Source organism: Hyperolius riggenbachi, chromosome 6 (genome assembly GCF_040937935.1).
Source record: "Hyperolius riggenbachi isolate aHypRig1 chromosome 6, aHypRig1.pri, whole genome shotgun sequence".
NCBI classification, from domain to species: Eukaryota; Metazoa; Chordata; class Amphibia; order Anura; family Hyperoliidae; genus Hyperolius; species Hyperolius riggenbachi.
In genome coordinates this window covers 99,216,764-99,235,040 of record NC_090651.1, presented here as the reverse complement: position 1 = coordinate 99,235,040, position 18,277 = coordinate 99,216,764, and the positions used below count along the sequence as shown (strand labels likewise).

The following is an 18,277-nucleotide window of genomic DNA, read 5'->3' as shown; positions in this document are numbered from 1 at the left end:
CAAGATGTCCTCAGTTATTAGCTTCCTGCGCGTGCTTTTAGTATGCAAACAGGAACTAATGCGTTTAAGTGTAACTTACAGTGTTTACAAATGACCGCAGACATCTAATTGATGCCACGATCATTGACACGGGGAACTAGAACAATGAATGGGAACTATGTTCCCATTCATTGATCTCCAGGCTAACGTGCAGCGGTGAGAACGAGTGTGTGAGCGTTTGCACAAGTGAGCGAGAGTGCGCACAGCAGGAGTATGAATATCTACTCCCCTGGACTTTAGATGAAGTTTTTAGAGGAGTAGATATACTGTACTGTAAACATTAACTGGTTTATGTTAGCCAATAAATGGTATCATCCTGATTCAAATTTTCTTGCTTTTACTTATGGCTAACACGGTACAATACTCTACCGCTATTCCTGCCAAGAAGTAAGAAAAGGATAGTTGATACATCATATTTAGTATCGGATATATATTTAAGTATCACTTAATAAAGTAAAGAACTATTTAGTTAGTGGTTTGAAAACACTGTATATGACATTAAAATGAGCATTAAGTTCTGATCTGAGCATTTCCAAGGCCCAAAGATTCCCTTCACTGTTATGCAGGTGGGTTCAAAAGTTCTGGAAGATTCAGAAAGACAGTACGCCCTGAATATGCTGCCCTGAATATGCTGAACGCAAACAAAATGTATAAAAAGTCTTAAAAACAGTCTTTGTAAAAAAAAAAATCTTAAAACAGACAAATTAAGGTTGGCCATAAGGTCTGTGAAAATATCGAATATAATCTGGATATAATAGTCAAATATCTATAAACTGGATGTAATTATTATTTTTTGTTTGTTTTATTACAGGTAAACAGCAGCCTTTTAAATAATGGTTCTGTTTCTATACATTACGTCTTTCTACTTTCTACAGTGTGATCGATTGATTGGTGACTGTTTGTGTCTATCTTACCATTTTCCCCCTCCACTCTTGTCTTGTACTGCTGACATAGCAGTTCTATGGTGTTGTTCAAGTCATCCATAGCCTCTTGCTCTGGGGCAGGTTTGCCATCTAAGCCCTGATGTCGTCTAAGAACCTTTTCTCCAAGCTGAGTCCACTCCTTCTGAATGTCAGCAGCAGCCTTCAGAGACTCCTGATTGCTCAGAACCTTATTCCCCTCATACTGCTGCTGTTCTTCACTCAACATCTGTGGGTACATGTAGGGCAAAACATGAACAGAGTGAAAGTATTTCCATAAGGTCATTACATGTACTTTCATGACTGTACAATCTGGCATGTCAATTTTTATTCACTGTCATTTTTACTCACTGAGCACTTTATTAGGAACACTATACTAATACTGGTTAATGCCTCCCTTTGTTCTCAGACTAGCCTTAAAGTACATACATATGCACAAATTCTATCTCCCTTCCACAAGAATTGGGAGTCAGTTCCCTGGGCAACAGTTTAGGGCTGAGTTCTGAACAGATGTGCCACTAGCCTTAAGGCTAGTGATGAATTCTGTTGCTATAATGGGAAAGGAGGGGCTATGGTGCAATGTAGTGGCTTCAAGTGGGAGGGTTAAGGAGGAGAACAATTAGCTCAGCTAGTGTTCAACGGAGATGATTCTCAGCGATGCTCTGTGAGTATTGAGCAGAAATCTCTGTCTCTGCAGATTCATTTAATTTTCAAGTCGGGGTCATCAATACTGTAACCTCCAGGATGACAATGGATTTTCACAACAATGGGGCAAAAAATGGTGTATGAAAAACTGGAGTTAATCTAGTGCAAAATAAGCACAGAAGTGGAGCATTTGCTTTGAGCAACCAATCAGAATCCTCAATCTGGACATCTGCTCCATTTTTGATCAATTTTCACCATGTGTGGAGTAGTAGTTGTACTACTTGTTAATAGTGTTTGTGCCAGGCAGTCAGAGTCCTCTCTTTTTTCTTGTAATGTTCAAGAGGACCTCCAGCGTTAATAAGAAAATCCGGCAGCCTGCAAGTAAAAGAAAGTTATATTTGCCTGAGAAGTCTTGTCCTGCGATGCCGTCCCAAAGTCCCTGCATCACCCGACTTCTGGCGCCTGGCCCCGCCTCCTCTCTCTCCCCGGAGAAAAACACCAAGCTGTAAATAGCTTGTCGTGTTTCTCTGCGGAGAGAAAGGAGGCAGGGCCAGGTGCCGGAAGTCGGGTGATGAAGGGAGTTCGAGACAAGGCTTGTCGGGTAAATATATAATTTTCTTTTACTTGCAGGCTGCCGTGTTTTTTTTATTTACTTTGGAGGTCCTCTTTAACCACTTGAGGACCTAGGGCTTTCTACCCCTTAAGGACCGGCCACTTTTTTTCCATTCAGACCACTGCAGCTTTCACGGTTTATTGCTCGCTCATACAACCTACCACCTAAATGAATTTTGGCTCCTTTTCTTGTCACTAATAAAGCTTTCTTTTGGTGCTATTTGATTGCTCCTGCGATTTTTACTTTTTATTATATTCAGCAAAAAAGACATGAATTTTGGCAAAAAAATGATTTTTTTAACTTTCTGTGCTGACATTTTTCAAATAAAGTAAAATTTCTGTATACATGCAGCGCGAAAAATGTGGACAAACGTTTTTGATAAAAAAAAAACCATTCAGTGTATATTTATTGGTTTGGGTAAAAGTTATAGCGTTTACAAACTATGGTGCAAAAAGTGAATTTTCTCATTTTCAAGCATCTATGACTTTTCTGACCCCCTGTCATGTTTCATGAGGGGCTAGAATTCCAGGATAGTATAAATACCCCCCAAATTACCCCATTTTGGAAAGAAGACATCCCAAAGTATTCACTGAGAGGCATAGTGAGTTCATAGAAGATATTATTTTTTGTCACAAGTAAGCGGAAAATGACACTTTGTGAGAAAAAAAAAAAAAAGAAAAAAATTTTCCAAAAAAATGAAATCTGCCACGGACTCACCATGCCCCTCTCTGAATACCTTGAAGGGTCTACTTTCCAAAATGGGGTCATTTGTGGGGTGTGTTTACTGTTCTGACATTTTGGGGGGTGCTAAATTGTAAGCACCCCTGTAAAGCCTAAAGGGGCTCATTGTACTTTGGACCCCTTAGCACAGTAAGGCTGCAAAAAAGTGCCACACATGTGGTATTGCCGTACTCAGGAGAAGTAGTATAATGTGTTTTGGGGTGTATTTTTACACATACCCATGCTGGGTGGGAGAAATATCTCTGTAAATGACAATTTGTTAATTTTTTTTACACACAATTGTCCATTTACAGAGATCTTTCTCCCACTCAGCATGAGTATGTGTAAAAATACACCACAAAACACATTATACTACTTCTCCTGAGTACGGCAATACCACATGTGTGGCACTTTTTTGCACCCTAACTGCGCTAAAGGGCCCAAAGTCCAATGAGTACCTTTAGGATTTCACAGGTCATTTTGAGAAATTTCGTTTCAAGACTACTCCTCACGGTTTAGGGCCCCTAAAATGCCAGGGCAGTATAGGAACCCCACAAATGACCCCATTTTAGAAAGAAGACACCCCAAGGTATTCCGTTAGGAGTATGGTGAGTTCATAGAAGATTTTATTTTTTGTCAAAAGTTAGCGGAAAATGACACTTTGTGAAAAAACACAATTAAAATCAATTTCCGCTAACTTGTGACAAAAAATAAAATCTTCTATGAACTCGCCATACTACTAACGAAATACCTTGGGGTGTCTTCTTTCTAAAATGGGGTCATTTGTGGGGTTCCTATACTGCCCTGGCATTTTAGGGGCCCTAAACCGTGAGGAGTAGTCTTGAAACGAAATTTCTCAAAATGACCTGTGAAATCCTAAAGGTACTCATTGGACTTTGGGCCCTTTAGCGCAGTTAGGGTGCAAAAAAGTGCCACACATGTGGTATCGCCATACTCGGGAGAAGTAGTACAATGTGTTTTGGGGTGTATTTTTACACATACCCATGCTGGGGGGGAGAAATACCTCTGTAAATGGACAATTGTGTGTAAAAAAATCAAAAGATTGTCATTTACAGAAGTATTTCTCCCACCCAGCATGGGTATGTGTAAAAATACACCCCAAAACACATTATACTACTTCTCCCGAGTACGGCGATACCACATGTGTGGCACTTTTTTGCACCCTAACTGCACTAAGGGGCCCAAAGTCCAATGAGTACCTTTAGGATTTCACAGGTCATTTTTGTTTCAAGACTACTCCTCACGGTTTAGGGCCCCTAAAATGCCAGGGCAGTATAGGAACCCCACAAATGACCCCATTTTAGAAAGAAGACACCCCAAGGTATTCCGTTAGGAGTATGGTGAGTTCATAGAAGTTTTTATTTTTTTGTCACAAGTTAGCGGAAATTGATTTTAATTGTTTTTTTTCACAAAGTGTCATTTTCCGCTAACTTGTGACAAAAAATAAAATCTTCTATGAACTCACCATACTCCGTACGGAATACCTTTGGGTGTCTTCTTTCTAGAATGGGGTCATTTGTGGGGTTCCTATACTGCCCTGGCATTTTAGGGGCCCTAAACCGTGAGGAGTAGTCTTAAAACCAAATGTCGCAAAATGACCTGCGAAATCCTAAAGGTACTCATTGGACTTTGGGCCCCTTAGCGTACTTAGGGTGTAAAAAAAAGTGCCACACATGTGGTACCGCCGTACTCAGGAGAAGTAGTATAATGCGTTTTGGGGTGTATTTTTACACATACCCATGCTAAGTGGGAGAAATATCTCTGTAAATGACAATTGTTTGATTTTTTTACACACAATTGTCCATTTACATAGAAATTTCTCCTACCCAGCATGGGTATGTGTAAAAATACACCCCAAAACACATTATACTACTTTTCCTGAGTACGGCGGTACCACATGTGTGACACTTTTTTGCAGCCTAGGTGCGCTAAGGGGCCCAACGTCCTATTCACAGGTCATTTTGAGGCATTTGTTTTCTAGACTACTCCTCGCGGTTTAGGGCCCCTAAAATGCAAGGGCAGTATAGGAACCCCACAAGTGACCCCATTTTAGAAAGAAGACACCCCAAGGTATTCCGTTAGGTGTATGGCGAGTTCATAGAAGATTTTATTTTTTGTCACAAGTAATGACACTTTGTGAAAAAAAACCAATAAAAATCAATTTCCGCTAACTTTTGACAAAAAATAAAATCTTCTATGAACTCGTCATACACCTAACAGAATACCTTGGGGTGTCTTTTTTTCTAAAATGGGGTCACTTGTGGGGTTCCTATACCGCCCTGGCATTTTACAGGCCCAAAACCGTGAGTAGTCTGGAAACCAAATGTCTCAAAATGACTGTTCAGGGGTATAAGCATCTGCAAATTTTGATGACAGGTGGTCTATGAGGGGGCGAATTTTGTGTAACCGGTCATAAGCAGGGTGGCCTTTTAGATGACAGGTTGTATTGGGCCTGATCTGATGGATAGGAGTGCTAGGGGGGTGACAGGAGGTGATTGATGGGTGTCTCAGGGGGTGGTTAGAGGGGAAAATAGATGCAATCAATGCACTGGGGAGGTGATCGGAAGGGGGTCTGAGGGGGATCTGAGGGTTTGGCCGAGTGATCAGGAGCCCACACGGGGCAAATTGGGGCCTGATCTGATGGGTAGGTGTGCTAGGGGGTGACAGGAGGTGATTGATGGGTGTCTCAAGGTGTGATTAGAGGGGGGAATAGATGCAAGCAATGCACTGGCGAGGTGATCAGGGCTGGGGTCTGAGGGCATTCTGAGGGTGTGGGCGGGTGATTGAGTGCCCTAGGGGCAGATAGGGGTCTAATCTGATAGGTAGCAGTGACAGGGGGTGATTGATGGGTAATTAGTGGGTGTTTAGGGTAGAGAACAGATGTAAACACTGCACTTGGGAGGTGATCGGACGTCGGATCTGCGGGCGATCTATTGGTGTGGGTGGGTGATCAGATTGCCCGCAAGGGGCAGGTTAGGGGCTTATTGATGGGTGGCAGTGACAGCGGGTGATTGATGGGCGGCAGTGACAGGGGGTGATTGATGGGTGGCAGTGACAGGGGGTGATTGATGGGTGATTGATAGGTGATTGACAGGTAATCAGTGGGTTATTACAGGGGAGAACAGATGTAAATATTGCACTGGCGAATTGATAAGGGGGGGTCTGAGGGCAATCTGAGCGTGTAGGCGGGCGATTGGGTGCCCGCAAGGGGCAGATTAGGGTCTGATCTGATGGGTAACAGTGACGGTTGGTGATAGGGGGTGATTGATGGGTAATTAGTGGGTGTTTAGAGGAGAGAATAGATGGAAACACTGCGCTTGGGTGGTGATCTGATGTCGGATCTGCGGGCGATCTATTGGTGTGGGTGGGTGATCAGTTTGCCCGCAAGGGGCAGGTTAGGGGCTGATTGTTGGGTGGCAGTGACAGGGGGTGATTGATGGGTGATAGGTGATTGGCAGATGATTGACAGGTGATCAGTGGGTTATTACACGGAAGGCCAGATGTAATTAATGCACTGGCGAATTTATAAGGGGGGGGGGGGGGGGGGTCTGAGGGCAATCTGAGCGTGTGGGCGGGTGATTGGGTGCCCGCAAGGGGCAGATTAGGGTCTGATCTGATAGGTAACAGTGACGGTTGGTGATAGGGGGTGATTGATGGGTAATTAGTGGGTGTTTAGAGAAGATAACAGATGTAAACAATACATTTGGGAGGTAATCTGACGGCGGGTTTGCGGGCGATCTAATGGTGTGGGTGGGTGATCAGATTGCCCGCAAGGGGCAGGTTAGGGGCTGATTGATGGGTGGCAGTGACAGGGGGTGACAGGTGGTGATTGATGGGTGATAGGTGATTGGCAGGTGATTGACAGGTGATCAGTGGGTTATTACAGGGAAGAACAGATGTAATTAATGCACTGGTGAATTGATAAGGGGGGGTCAGAGGGCAATCTGAGCGTGTGGGCGGGTGATTGGGTGCCCGCAAGGGGCAGATTAGGGTCTGATCTGATAGGTAAAAGTGACAGGTGGTGATAGGGGGTGATTGATGGGTGATTGATGGGTAATTAGTGGGTGTTTAGAGTAGAGAATAGATGTAAACAATGGATTTTGGAGGTGATCTGATGTCGGATCTGCGGGCGATCTATTGGTGTGGGGGGGTGATCAGATTGCCCGCAAGGGGCAGGTTAGGGGCTGATTGATGGGTGGCAGTGACAGGGGATGATTGACGGGTGATTGACGGGTGATTGACAGGTGATGGACAGGTGATTGACAGGTGATTGACAGGTGATCAGGGGGGATAGATGCATACAGTACATGGGGGGGGGGGTCTGGGGAGAATCTGAGGGGTGGGGGGTGATCAGGAGGGAGCGGGGGGCAGGGGGGGGATACAAAAAAAAAATAGCGTTGACAGATAGTGACAGGGAGTGATTGATGGGTGATTAGGGGGGTGATAGGGTGCAAACAGGGGTCTGGGGGGTGGGCAGGGGGGGGTCTGATGGGTGCTGTGGGCGATCTGGGGCAGGGGGGGGGAAAAATCAGTGTGCTTGGTGCAGACTAGGGTGGCTGCAGCCTGCCCTGGTGGTCCCTCGGACATTGGGACCACCAGGGCAGGAGGCAGCTTGTATAATACACTTTGTAAACATTACAAAGTGTATTATACACTTTGTATGCTGCGATCGTCGGGTTAACATCCCGCCGGCGCTTTCGTATGGCCGGCGGGATGTTGCGGCGGGTGAGCGGCGCCAGGCGGAGGCGGAGGATCGCGTCACTGATGACGCGATCGCTCCGCCCATGCCCCTACAAGGACCGCCGCCAATTGTCAATACGGCGGTCCTTGCGGGGTGCACTTCCCGGCCGCCAATTGTACATACGGCGGTCGGGAAGTGGTTAAGTTCCTGGAGCTTGGTCTGTAATACATCCCTTATATGTTTGTAGAGCTTAATAAACAATGATGTCATCACATCATGCCTCCTGGACCTGTTGGAAAGGCTCTTTTGTAGAGGTAAACAGCATCATGGGAGGCCCTTTTTAAAGTCAGTAGAATAAAGTTTGTTTGTTTTTTAATTTAAAAAAAGCATAAACGCATATTTGTGTAGCATATTTTTGCATGTAATCAGAAAGTTAAACAAACCTAAACCAAAAATGCTTTATAAAGATATGTGAATGCGCTATTTAACTTTTAGCAAGTTTATGTAACAAGCATGGATATGGCGGCTGCTGACTCGCAGGGGGTGTCTGCAGCCGCCTCTCTCCCTGGCTCTCAGGTGTTATCCGTTCCCTTGGCGTCTAGCACGTCGGGAACGGTGTTGTCTCCAGCTCATAGGGTTTCTGTCTTGCGCGGGCGCGCGCGGAGACGGGACCTTTATGCGGGCAGTAGGCGCGTCAGCTGACCTGCCGGTCGGCTGACATCAGGGATGACTCTAGCTGCTCGGATTGGCGGAAATCCAAGGTGGGAGTGGCTGGGAGTCTCCCTCTGCTTCTTAAGCCTCTGTCCGGCATTTGCTCGGGGTCTGCTGTCGTGAATACTTTGTGTTACCTCTTAGACCTTAGACTAGTTCCAGGCGTTGAAACCAAGGACTTCACACCAAGACTAGGATTATTGTTGTTATATTGATTACCTGTGTACGATTCTGGCTATACCTCTGATCTTGCTTTCTGCTTAAACGTTTCTGTACCTCTGCCTATCTGACTAGTTGCTGAACCTCTGCCTGATTACTCGTTATCCCTCTGTCTCACGATTCTGTACTGATATTTCCCTCTCTGTTGCCGAACCCAGCCTGTCTGACCTCTCTCTACTCACCAGTGGGCCTTTGCCACTGGTGAGGTATTACTGGTTCACCAGCTCCTCTGGTGAGATAGTTCTTACTGCTCTATTAGTGATTGTTAGCACCTTCCTAGCCCCTCTGGGAAGGTCTGTTCAAGTCTATACAGTCACTTATTTTACTAGTACCTTGCCAGCTCCTCTGGTAGGGACTAGTTTGTATATTTCTGTACTCTCTCTGTTTGTACCTATTCCAGCCCGCTGGAAGGGTCTTGTCTATTATACAGTCAGTGTACTGATAGTACCTTACCAGCTCCTCTGGTAAGGTCTTGCAAAACTATTAAAGTTACGGTTGCACCAATACACAACTCTCTCTGTATCTTTACCCGCTATACTTGTATTATTGGTGATTCTGCAGATCATCACATAATCAGGTATAGTCTGGGCCGGATTTACCATTAGGAACTGTAGGCACGTGCCTAGGGGCGGAGCCGTTTGTGAGGGGCGGGTGGATCAGTGTCCGCCCAAAGTGCCTGTTTCTCTTCCTCCCTCCTTCCCTCCCTGCAATGTGGCAGCAGGCAGCGGCTCCATCGTTCGGGAGCGGTGCATGTAAAATGCTTCGTCGTGCGTTCCAGACCCAGCACTGATGTCACTCTTCAGCAGCGCCCCCTGCGTCCCCTCCATGTCACGCTGCATGTAACCATGGAGAGGACGCAGGGGGCGCTGCTCAGGAGTGACGTTAGCTGCCTGGAACGCATGGAGGATCTTTGAGCAATGCATCCTCCCTGTTACCACCGACACTTGGGCGGCTGCCGCTCCTCCGGATCGCATTCGGTCTCCTCAGTCCTTCTTCTGCCCCCAAGTTCCCCTCAGCCGCTGTCCTGAGCCGCGCAGCATAATTGAGTAAGGAGGGACTTGAAGTTTCTGTGGCTCCGCCCCCTCCGTCTCCTAGGAAAGCTGCCTGCCTGAACTCGTGCACAGGACAGAAGGTAAACATGAAGATGTGCACTGCATGTAGTAGAGCGTTCAGCCTATCTAATTTAGCCTGTCTAATTCTTGCTAATCTGTGTCTAATCTCAATTCTCCCCTGTGTCACCTGACTGCCAGTGTAGGAGTCATTAATTAGATAATGCTACCCCCAGTACTACTTACCCAGGGCTTCCTCCAGGCCCTGTAGCCGCCTTGTCCCTTGCTGCAGCTCCACTTTCTGCCGCTGGACCCCAGTCCCAGACCTCCAGATCGTCCTCTACTGCACCTGTGTGAGCGCCGCTGTCGATCACCTCCACGTGGCCTGGGGTGTACTGCGCAGGGTCAATAATTTTGCGCCTGCGCAGTACGCTCTGGACTATGTGGAGGTGATTGACAGTGGCACAGTAGAGGACGCTGGCGAGGCACCGTCAGGGACCACGTGCCAACTGCGAAGAGCGGAGCTGCGGCAAGGGACATAGCGGATGCCAGGGGCTGGAGAAAGCCTTGGGTAAGCAGTACTGGGGGTAGCATTATCTGATTGATGACTCCTTTAAGCTCATTTGAAAGCACAGGATGTTAAGCCTATGTCTGCTTCCATGAAAGAAGAAAGTAGACACAATGCAGATTTATTGCATGTTTTGTATCAGCTGTAATGAATCTTTAAATGTTATTATGCTGTTGTGTATCTTTTAGAGCAGAGCGGAAGTTCTTTTCAGGTCCACTTTAACCCTTCCACTGACTGCTCTCAGCATGTTGCTCTCTTCACCTACCTGGCCTGCTGTACTCTCCCACCTACCTACCCCCACTGACTCCTCTCTGTGCTCTCCCACCTACCTACCCCCACTGACTCCTCTCTGTGCTCTCTATACCTACCTACCCCCACTGACTCCTTTCTGTGCTCTCCCACCCACCTACCCCCAATTTCTACTCTCTGTGCTATCTATACCTACCTCTACTGTATTCTCCCACCTGCTTCCCCCACTGACTCCTCTCTGTGCTCTCTATACCTACCTGCTGTACCCTCCCACCTACCTATCTAGATATCTACATTACATTGTGTGGCTTTATTAAATAAGAAAAGGGGGCGTGACATTAGGGGGTGTGGTATGTGTTAAGGGGCGGAGTTTAGGGCGCCAGAGCTTATGTGCCTATAGGCTCCTGAGCTGTAAATCCGGCCCTGGGTATAGTGTCTGCATTATTGGTGATACTGCAGATCACCTAAAAATCAGACGTCTGAGTTGCAGCACCCAACCATTACAGTTCATTTTTACATGAATGCACTGTATTTGTATTTTCTACGCAAATTTATACATATTGAATTATGAAACCTACATACATTTTCCCAGGTCTTCAGGTCTTCCAGTGCTGATACAGCCACCTCTTCGGGCACTCTGGAATACTTCCAGTCTACACTGATGCAAGAAGAGAACCAAAACTGAAGCCATTGTCACCACTGAAGAAAGTAATCAACGTGAGAGACAAACTGAGTACATAATTTATCTCTTAAAGCGGGATTGTCACCATAGAAATCACATTTCAACAGCAACTGGTCTGAGTGTATTAAGTGATAAAGATGCTAATCCTGCATTTAAAATTTTCAAAAATGTTTCTGCTGTTATGGTTTGGGGTTATCACATACCTTAGAAGCACTGGCCCTTTAATTGCCATTGCCAAACAGTTGCATGCTGGGGGGATCTTTTTATCTATAATATATTCCTCCTCCTCCTCCCTTTATTTCCCTCCTCCTTCTAATGACATAAGACAGAGCACTTCCTAGTATAGACCTCAGTGGATGTGTCTGAAGACTCTAGGAGGAGGGCGGGTAACAATACACAATTAGCAAGAGGAGAAAAGAGTGAGAGTGAGTGAGAGAGGAAATGATGTCAGGATTAGCTTCATTCATAGGTAACCAAGATGGAAATTGTCTAGAATAGGATACTCTGCTTTTCCTTTATAGAATTCAAAGGAATCAGAACGTGGACAGTTCATCAGTATGTAAGTAGAACTGGTATTTATCTACTTATATATGTGTTTTTTATTTCTAGGTTAGCCTGGGTGTCACTTGTTCTTTAAAAGCAGAGAGAGAGGCTACATTCCACAATTATTTGCACTGCAATACCCCCTGTCCTCCCCCAGCCTATTCAATGACTTGCCATATTTGCTATGAGTCACTAAGTTTGCACTTGCAGATTAAATACTTTAAAGAGAATCTGTATTGTTAAAATCGCACAAAAGTAAACATACCAGTGCGTTAGGGGACATCTCCTATTCCCCTCTGTCACAATTTCGCCACTCCGCGCCGCATTAAAAGTAGTCAAAAACAGTTTTAAAAAGTTTGTTTGTAAACAAACAAAATGGCCACCAAAACCAGAAGTAGGTAGATGTACAGTATGTCCACACATAGAAAATACATCCATACACAAGCAGGCTGTATACAGCATTCCTTTTGAATCTCAAGAGATCATTTGTGTTTCTTTCCCCCTGCAGCTCTCCTCCACTGAAGAGTTACAAGCTGATTGTTTCTTCCTGCAGACAGCTCCAGTGTCTGTAATTCCTCAGTATGTGACTCCTCAGTATGTGAACAGAGGAGGATTTATCCAGCTTGTAAAAGATAAGAGAGCAGAGAAAAGCTGGCTAATGTAAATAAAACACACACGGGAGTGTACATAGAGGGGGCCTGGAGGGGGACGTGCATCACAGATCCACAACACTGAAGTTGGCAGCCTTCCAGACACAGGGCGACAAGTCTGACAGGGGACAAGTGCTGCAGTAAACAAGAGCACATTAGAACAGGTTTAGGAACTTGTAGGATGGTAGAAAACAGGATGACATTTTTGTTACAGAGTCTCTTTAAGCTACAGAACCAGAACGAGTATGCAGATCCAGGTGCCCAGAGTAAACTCTAACCACATGTATTATGGTAGAGAACAGAGGCGCCAAAAGGATAAAAACAATATTTAAAAGTTTTAAAATTATTGCTTAGGAGGCAGTGGTGGACTCACCTCCCACAAGCAGACACAACAACTGTGTATTCACAAAAGGGACATTTATTGGTATACTCCAAATAAGGTCGCAACGCGTTTCGCAGGTCAAACCCGCTTCATCAGGCAATTATAGGAAGGAGCACACAACAGCAGTATGTCCAGATAGCACCTGGCGCCTCAGGTGCTGAGGCGCCAGGTGCTATCTGGACATACTGCTGTTGTGTGCTCCTTCCTATAATTGCCTGATGAAGCGGGTTTGACCTGCGAAACGCGTTGCGACCTTATTTGGAGTATACCAATAAATGTCCCTTTTGTGAATACACAGTTGTTGTGTCTGCTTGTGGGAGGTGAGTCCACCACTGCCTCCTAAGCAATAATTTTAAAACTTTTAAATATTGTTTTTATCCTTTTGGCGCCTCTGTTCTCTACCATAATACTGATTGTATCCACCTTTGGTGGAGGGGGATACCCCTTCTTGTTTTTCAAGCCTACAGAGAGCGACTTCTTATTCCTGAGTGAGGACAGGCTAATCTCCTCACCTGCCTATACAGTGGTTGCCTGGAGGTAACCCTGGTTTGTGAGTATACAATTCATACTCTTTCTAATTATCCAATTACCTTGACATACTACACCATATCGGGCTCTCGGTTCTTCTCTTCTTCTAACCACATGCTTCTTTCAGGTGTGTGATTCAGACACTTCTGAGGTCAAATGTTTAGCAAGATGGCCGGACAGCTGACATTTTTAAAATGAAATTAATATGGCAGCCTCCATATCCCTCTCACTACACGGTCGCTTTCAGTACAGAGAGAAAAGGTAACAACTAGGGATGATCAATGAGATGCAAATATCTTCGAGTCCATGCAGATTTATATACATGTTTAGGCAAATATATGCAGCTTGAAAATGGACCAATTATTTTAAACCTGGGTGGGACTTGATTGGTTCGTTTTTAAGCTGCGCATAATCGCATAACCATTTACATAAATCTGTAGGAACTCAGAAATATTTGCATCATACTGATCATCCCCAGTAACAAACCTCTGGCTGTCACATTTTATGCTTCCTGGGTTCAAAATGGGAAGATTCATGTTGAAGTGACATTACTCAAAACAGAAATTTTAAGCCTGTCTGTGTCTACTAAAGCAAATCCTATGGAGAAATATTTTTGAGGTGGATGATGGTTGGTTCTAGGGAGGGCAGATGTTAAATTGCTTGGCTTTTTAGTATCCCTAAATAATGTATCATATTTTTTAAAGCTAGGAAGACTATTAATAAACAGCTTACAAGACTTTCTCTTGAAAATATAAGTGCCATTTCTTCAGGTCGGTACAGATGATTCGCAGTTTCTCTCTGCTCGACTCTTCACTGCGCTTCACCTCTTGGTCAAAGCGGGCCATGTGCTCACGCCACTTCTCTGTGGTTTGCTGGATTTCTGAAAGGTCCTTTGTGTCCTATATGAGGGCGATGGTAATTGTAAAAAAATAAGGTTTAACTGTAACCGTTGGCAAGAAGAAAAGATGATGCACAAATAACTGAATCCAATAAAAAAACGAAAGGGGACCCAAACCATTCAAAATAATTAAAAGTATTAAAAAGGTGGATAAAAGGGGTCTGTAGAAAGCTGTACTACACCACCACAGTATAACATAATGCAAGCTTTATTGAACAACATACATCTATAATCCATAAAAAACACAAAGCAAGATAATGTATGCGGTGGGAATCAATAACAGAATCAAGAATAGACGGTATAAAGGTGGTCACTAATGATACAATTTGCTGAACAATCGTTTATGAACGATTCTTCATATGAAAGTTCGGAAATCATCATTTGGGACCACTAATGGACAAAAACTTTCTAACCAATCCGATCATATTAACGGGATCAATCCAAAAATCGATCCCTGATCCTGGCGTATCTCAAAAGAAATCAGTGATCAGACAGGAAATTCCCACTTGGTTAATTGTTGTTTTCCTCCTGTCCAGGCTCATGCAATCTATATCAGAGTAAGGCGGTGCCACAGAAATATACATTCATAACATCAGTCTTAAGATGTCTCTAAAGGTCTTTGTGGTCGTGGACACAGCAGGTTTGCGCGGTAGCAAGCTGGGACAGTCCGGATATATTTTTAGTAGTTTAGCAGCTATTTACTGCTTACACAAGAACTATGCTTTAAAAATAATATAGTCAACTGTGTACCCATATCAAAGTATTTCATAGAAAATGAATGTCGATAATACTAAGAAACACTATTTATATTTTGTGTTTACATGCTGATAGATCAAACATTAACTCACATTTGATGCAAGAAGCACAAGGAAATGCCTGACAACCTTAGTCCAGGCCTTTTCACTCAAGTACATCTTGCGAGCCAGTTGTAGTTGGTTTGCTTCTATCACCTGGAAAAAGGACAGATGAAAGTTGTTAAACACCGATAGGGTCATTTATTAAAAACAAAGAAGTAACATTGCACTTCACATGACTACAATACTTCCTTCTTCATGTTTGGAAGGAGGAAGCATCGGAGTAACATAAAACGCAACGTGACTCGCAAGGCAGTGAACTCCTCCAGACCCTGTCCACCTGTCTGGTGCTGAACAGTAGCAGACAGGAGTATTGTAATGTACCTCAGCTTAGGCTTCATGGCTTCTGTTCATCTTTAAAGCAATTGCGAGCCGGAGCTCGGGATCGAAGTAAGATACTTACCTGAAGAGAGGGAAGCCTCAGGTCCTATTAAGGCTTCTCTTGGTGGTCCGATGTCCCCTTTTGCTGAGCACGGCCCATCTCCACATCGGGCCGCGCAGCTCTTGTTCTTGCAGCATGACCATGTAGTAGACACGTGAGCTCGACCTTGCATGCACAGTAGCACGGAGCCCACAGCACTAGCTTACTGCACATGTGCGGGCTGGCTCGCACGGTCACGCTGCAAGAAGAATGCCTTGTCGCTAATCTTCTGGGGTCCATGCTCAGGGACAGGGGACATCAGAGCAGGGAAGGAAGCCTCAATTGAATCCTGAGGCTTCCTTCTGTTTTGGAAAGTATCTCAATTTTTACCCGAGTTTTGGCTCGGGTACACTAAGATTATTAGAGTTGTGAGTATTCTTCAGGTAGCAACAAAAGCAGAGCTGTACCTCGCACAAAACTCAGCTGCCTGTGCTGACATTATACTATTCATATTATTATTATTATTATTTTTATTTGTATGTTAACACACATTTTATCTGTATATCCTCAGCTGTGATCATCTTGGGGAAGCATTCCTTCTCCTTGGCTGCAGTGTTTTGGCTTAGTGGTGAATAGGGAGTCCATTTGGGGAATTCGTTTACATTTGGCGAAAGATGATACTAAATGGCACTAGGTTCATTATGTTTGGCTTGAGGGGGATAATATTGCTAGATAGAGGGCGGGGTTATGTTAGGTGTGACAGCTGACAGTTCGTTCACAGAAATACATTGTGCTGAACCATCAGCACCAAAGCCCTATTCACAAGTACATCACACCCGCCTTGTTGTAGAATTGTGAAGAACAGGCACAACTGATGTTTCTCATAATCAGTGTTCATAAAACTATAATTCATGCTTGCCCTTAAAGAACAACTGAAGCGAGAGGTATATGGATGCTGCCATATTTATTTCCATTTAAGCAATACTAGTTGTCCGGCTACCCTGCTGATCATCTGCCTCTAATACTTTTAGCCATAGACCATAAACAAGCATGCAGCAGATCAGCTGTTTCTGACAATGTTGCCAGAACTGACAAGATTAGCTGCATGCCTGTTTCCGATGTGATTCAGACACTATTGCAGCCAAATAGATCAGCAGGGCTGCCAGGCAACTGGGATTGTTTAAAAGTAAATAAATATGGCAGCCTCCATATTTTCCTCACATCAGTTGTCCTTTAAGAAAAGTTACCCCAGACTGGTAGGGGTAACAGCTAGAGTAGCTTACTGAGTGTGCTCTTAGTGGCCACTGATCTTCACTTCCCATGAGATTAGAGTCCCCTAGCAACAAAGCCCTTTACAAATGTGACCTCATTCATTCCTGCTTGTTTTTTTTTACTATTACTAGTTAGTGGATGGTGTTATCCTTTGAGTGTTTTATAGATAGATAGATATGTCTAATCCTTGGTAGGGAGTCTGTTTTTCTATTCACCAATATATTACGCAGTGCTGTACATAGAGTGCATGTAGCCGACAGATGTGAGACTAAAAACAACATGATACAGAAGAAAAGGAAACTGCTGTTTGCATTACGTATGAGACGTTTCATTCGAGTGATAGATGGGACATGGTTGGATGTGTATTAACCAATGGTTTTCTGCAAGCTTTGTCTAGTCACCTTTCTAGCCAGCCGATAAGTGGCAGAACTCCACAGATCTCTGTCCTCTGTGAGATGAGTGACCTGCTTCTCCAGCCGACCCCTCTGTAGTTCATACAATTCCCGATACTCCTCCAGAAGGCTGCAGAATTGGAAATGTGAGTGAGGATATGTGCTTTTAAGACAGGGATCATGCTTAGACGTTTCAAAAAGCAGTGTGATTTTTCGCTATTAAAAAAATTATGTGATTCTTTGCAAGTGTGATTCTTTATGAGCAAGATCGCAAATACAGAATCGCACTTTTGAATACATGGAAATACATGGAAAACTCTCATTGCCATTACAGGAGGTAAAGAAAAATCTCCTCGCTGTTACAGGAGGTGAGGAAAATTCTTCTCGCTGTTACAGGAGGTGAGGAAAAATCTCCTCGCTGTTACAGGAGGTGAGGAAAAATCTCCCCGCTGTTACAGGAAGTGAAGAAAAAACTCCTCGCTGTTACAGGAGGTGAGAAAAAAATCTCCTCTCTGTTACAGGAGGTAAAGTAAAATCTCCTCGCTGTTACAGGAGGTAAGAAAAAAATCTCCCCGCTGTTACAGGAAGTAAAGAAAAATCTCCTCGTTGTTACAAGAGGTGAGGAAAAATCTCCTTGCTGTTACAGAGGTGAGGAAAAATCTCCTCGCTGTTACAGAGGTGAGGAAAAATCTCCCCGCTGTTACAGAGGTGAGGAAAAAATCTCCCCGCTGTTACAGGAGGTGAGGAAAAATCTCACCCCAGTTACAGGAGGTGAGGAGAAATCTCCTCGCTGTTACAGGAGGTGAGGAAAAATCTCCTTGCTGTTACAGAGGTAAGGAAAAAATCTCACCAGAGTTACAGGAGGTGAGGAAAAATCTCCTCACTGTTAGGCCTGGTTCACACAAAATGAATTTGCTTAGGCCTTGTTCACTTTATAGGCGTTTTTGTAAAATTTTAAGGACAGGCGATTTTCAAAATCGCCCTGAAAGCGCTTGTGCAATGATTCTGTATGAGAGAGTTCATATCTGAGTGGTTCGTTTGCGATCCATTTAGAAAAGCGGTGCTTGAGCCATTTTTGAGGCGCTTTGCCTCAATGGAATGTATTGGAAAAATGCAAAACACTCACAAAATCGCTTTGGCAAGCGTTTTAAAAAAAAAAAAAAAAAATACATTGTATTTATTTTTTCCAGGATTCTTTTCCCGGATCAATAGATGGAAGTGCCCTGCAAAAGCGCATACAAAAACACCCACAAAAACGTGCGAACATGCAGAAAATCACC

The 18,277-nt window shown here is 44.3% G+C and overlaps 1 protein-coding gene across 1 annotated transcript in view; it reads right to left on the bottom strand.

Annotated features, from left to right (window-relative positions):
- AXDND1 (axonemal dynein light chain domain containing 1) overlaps positions 1-18,277 on the bottom strand; it is a 108,916-nt gene that overhangs the window by 46,158 nt on the left and 44,481 nt on the right. The window contains exons 11-15 of the mRNA XM_068239732.1: positions 17,007-17,127; positions 14,967-15,068; positions 13,953-14,119; positions 11,018-11,093; positions 954-1,188 (exon numbers count right to left, since the gene is read on the bottom strand). Coding sequence (XP_068095833.1) covers positions 954-1,188; positions 11,018-11,093; positions 13,953-14,119; positions 14,967-15,068; positions 17,007-17,127 — 701 coding nt within the window. The remainder of the gene's footprint in view (positions 1-953; positions 1,189-11,017; positions 11,094-13,952; positions 14,120-14,966; positions 15,069-17,006; positions 17,128-18,277) is intronic.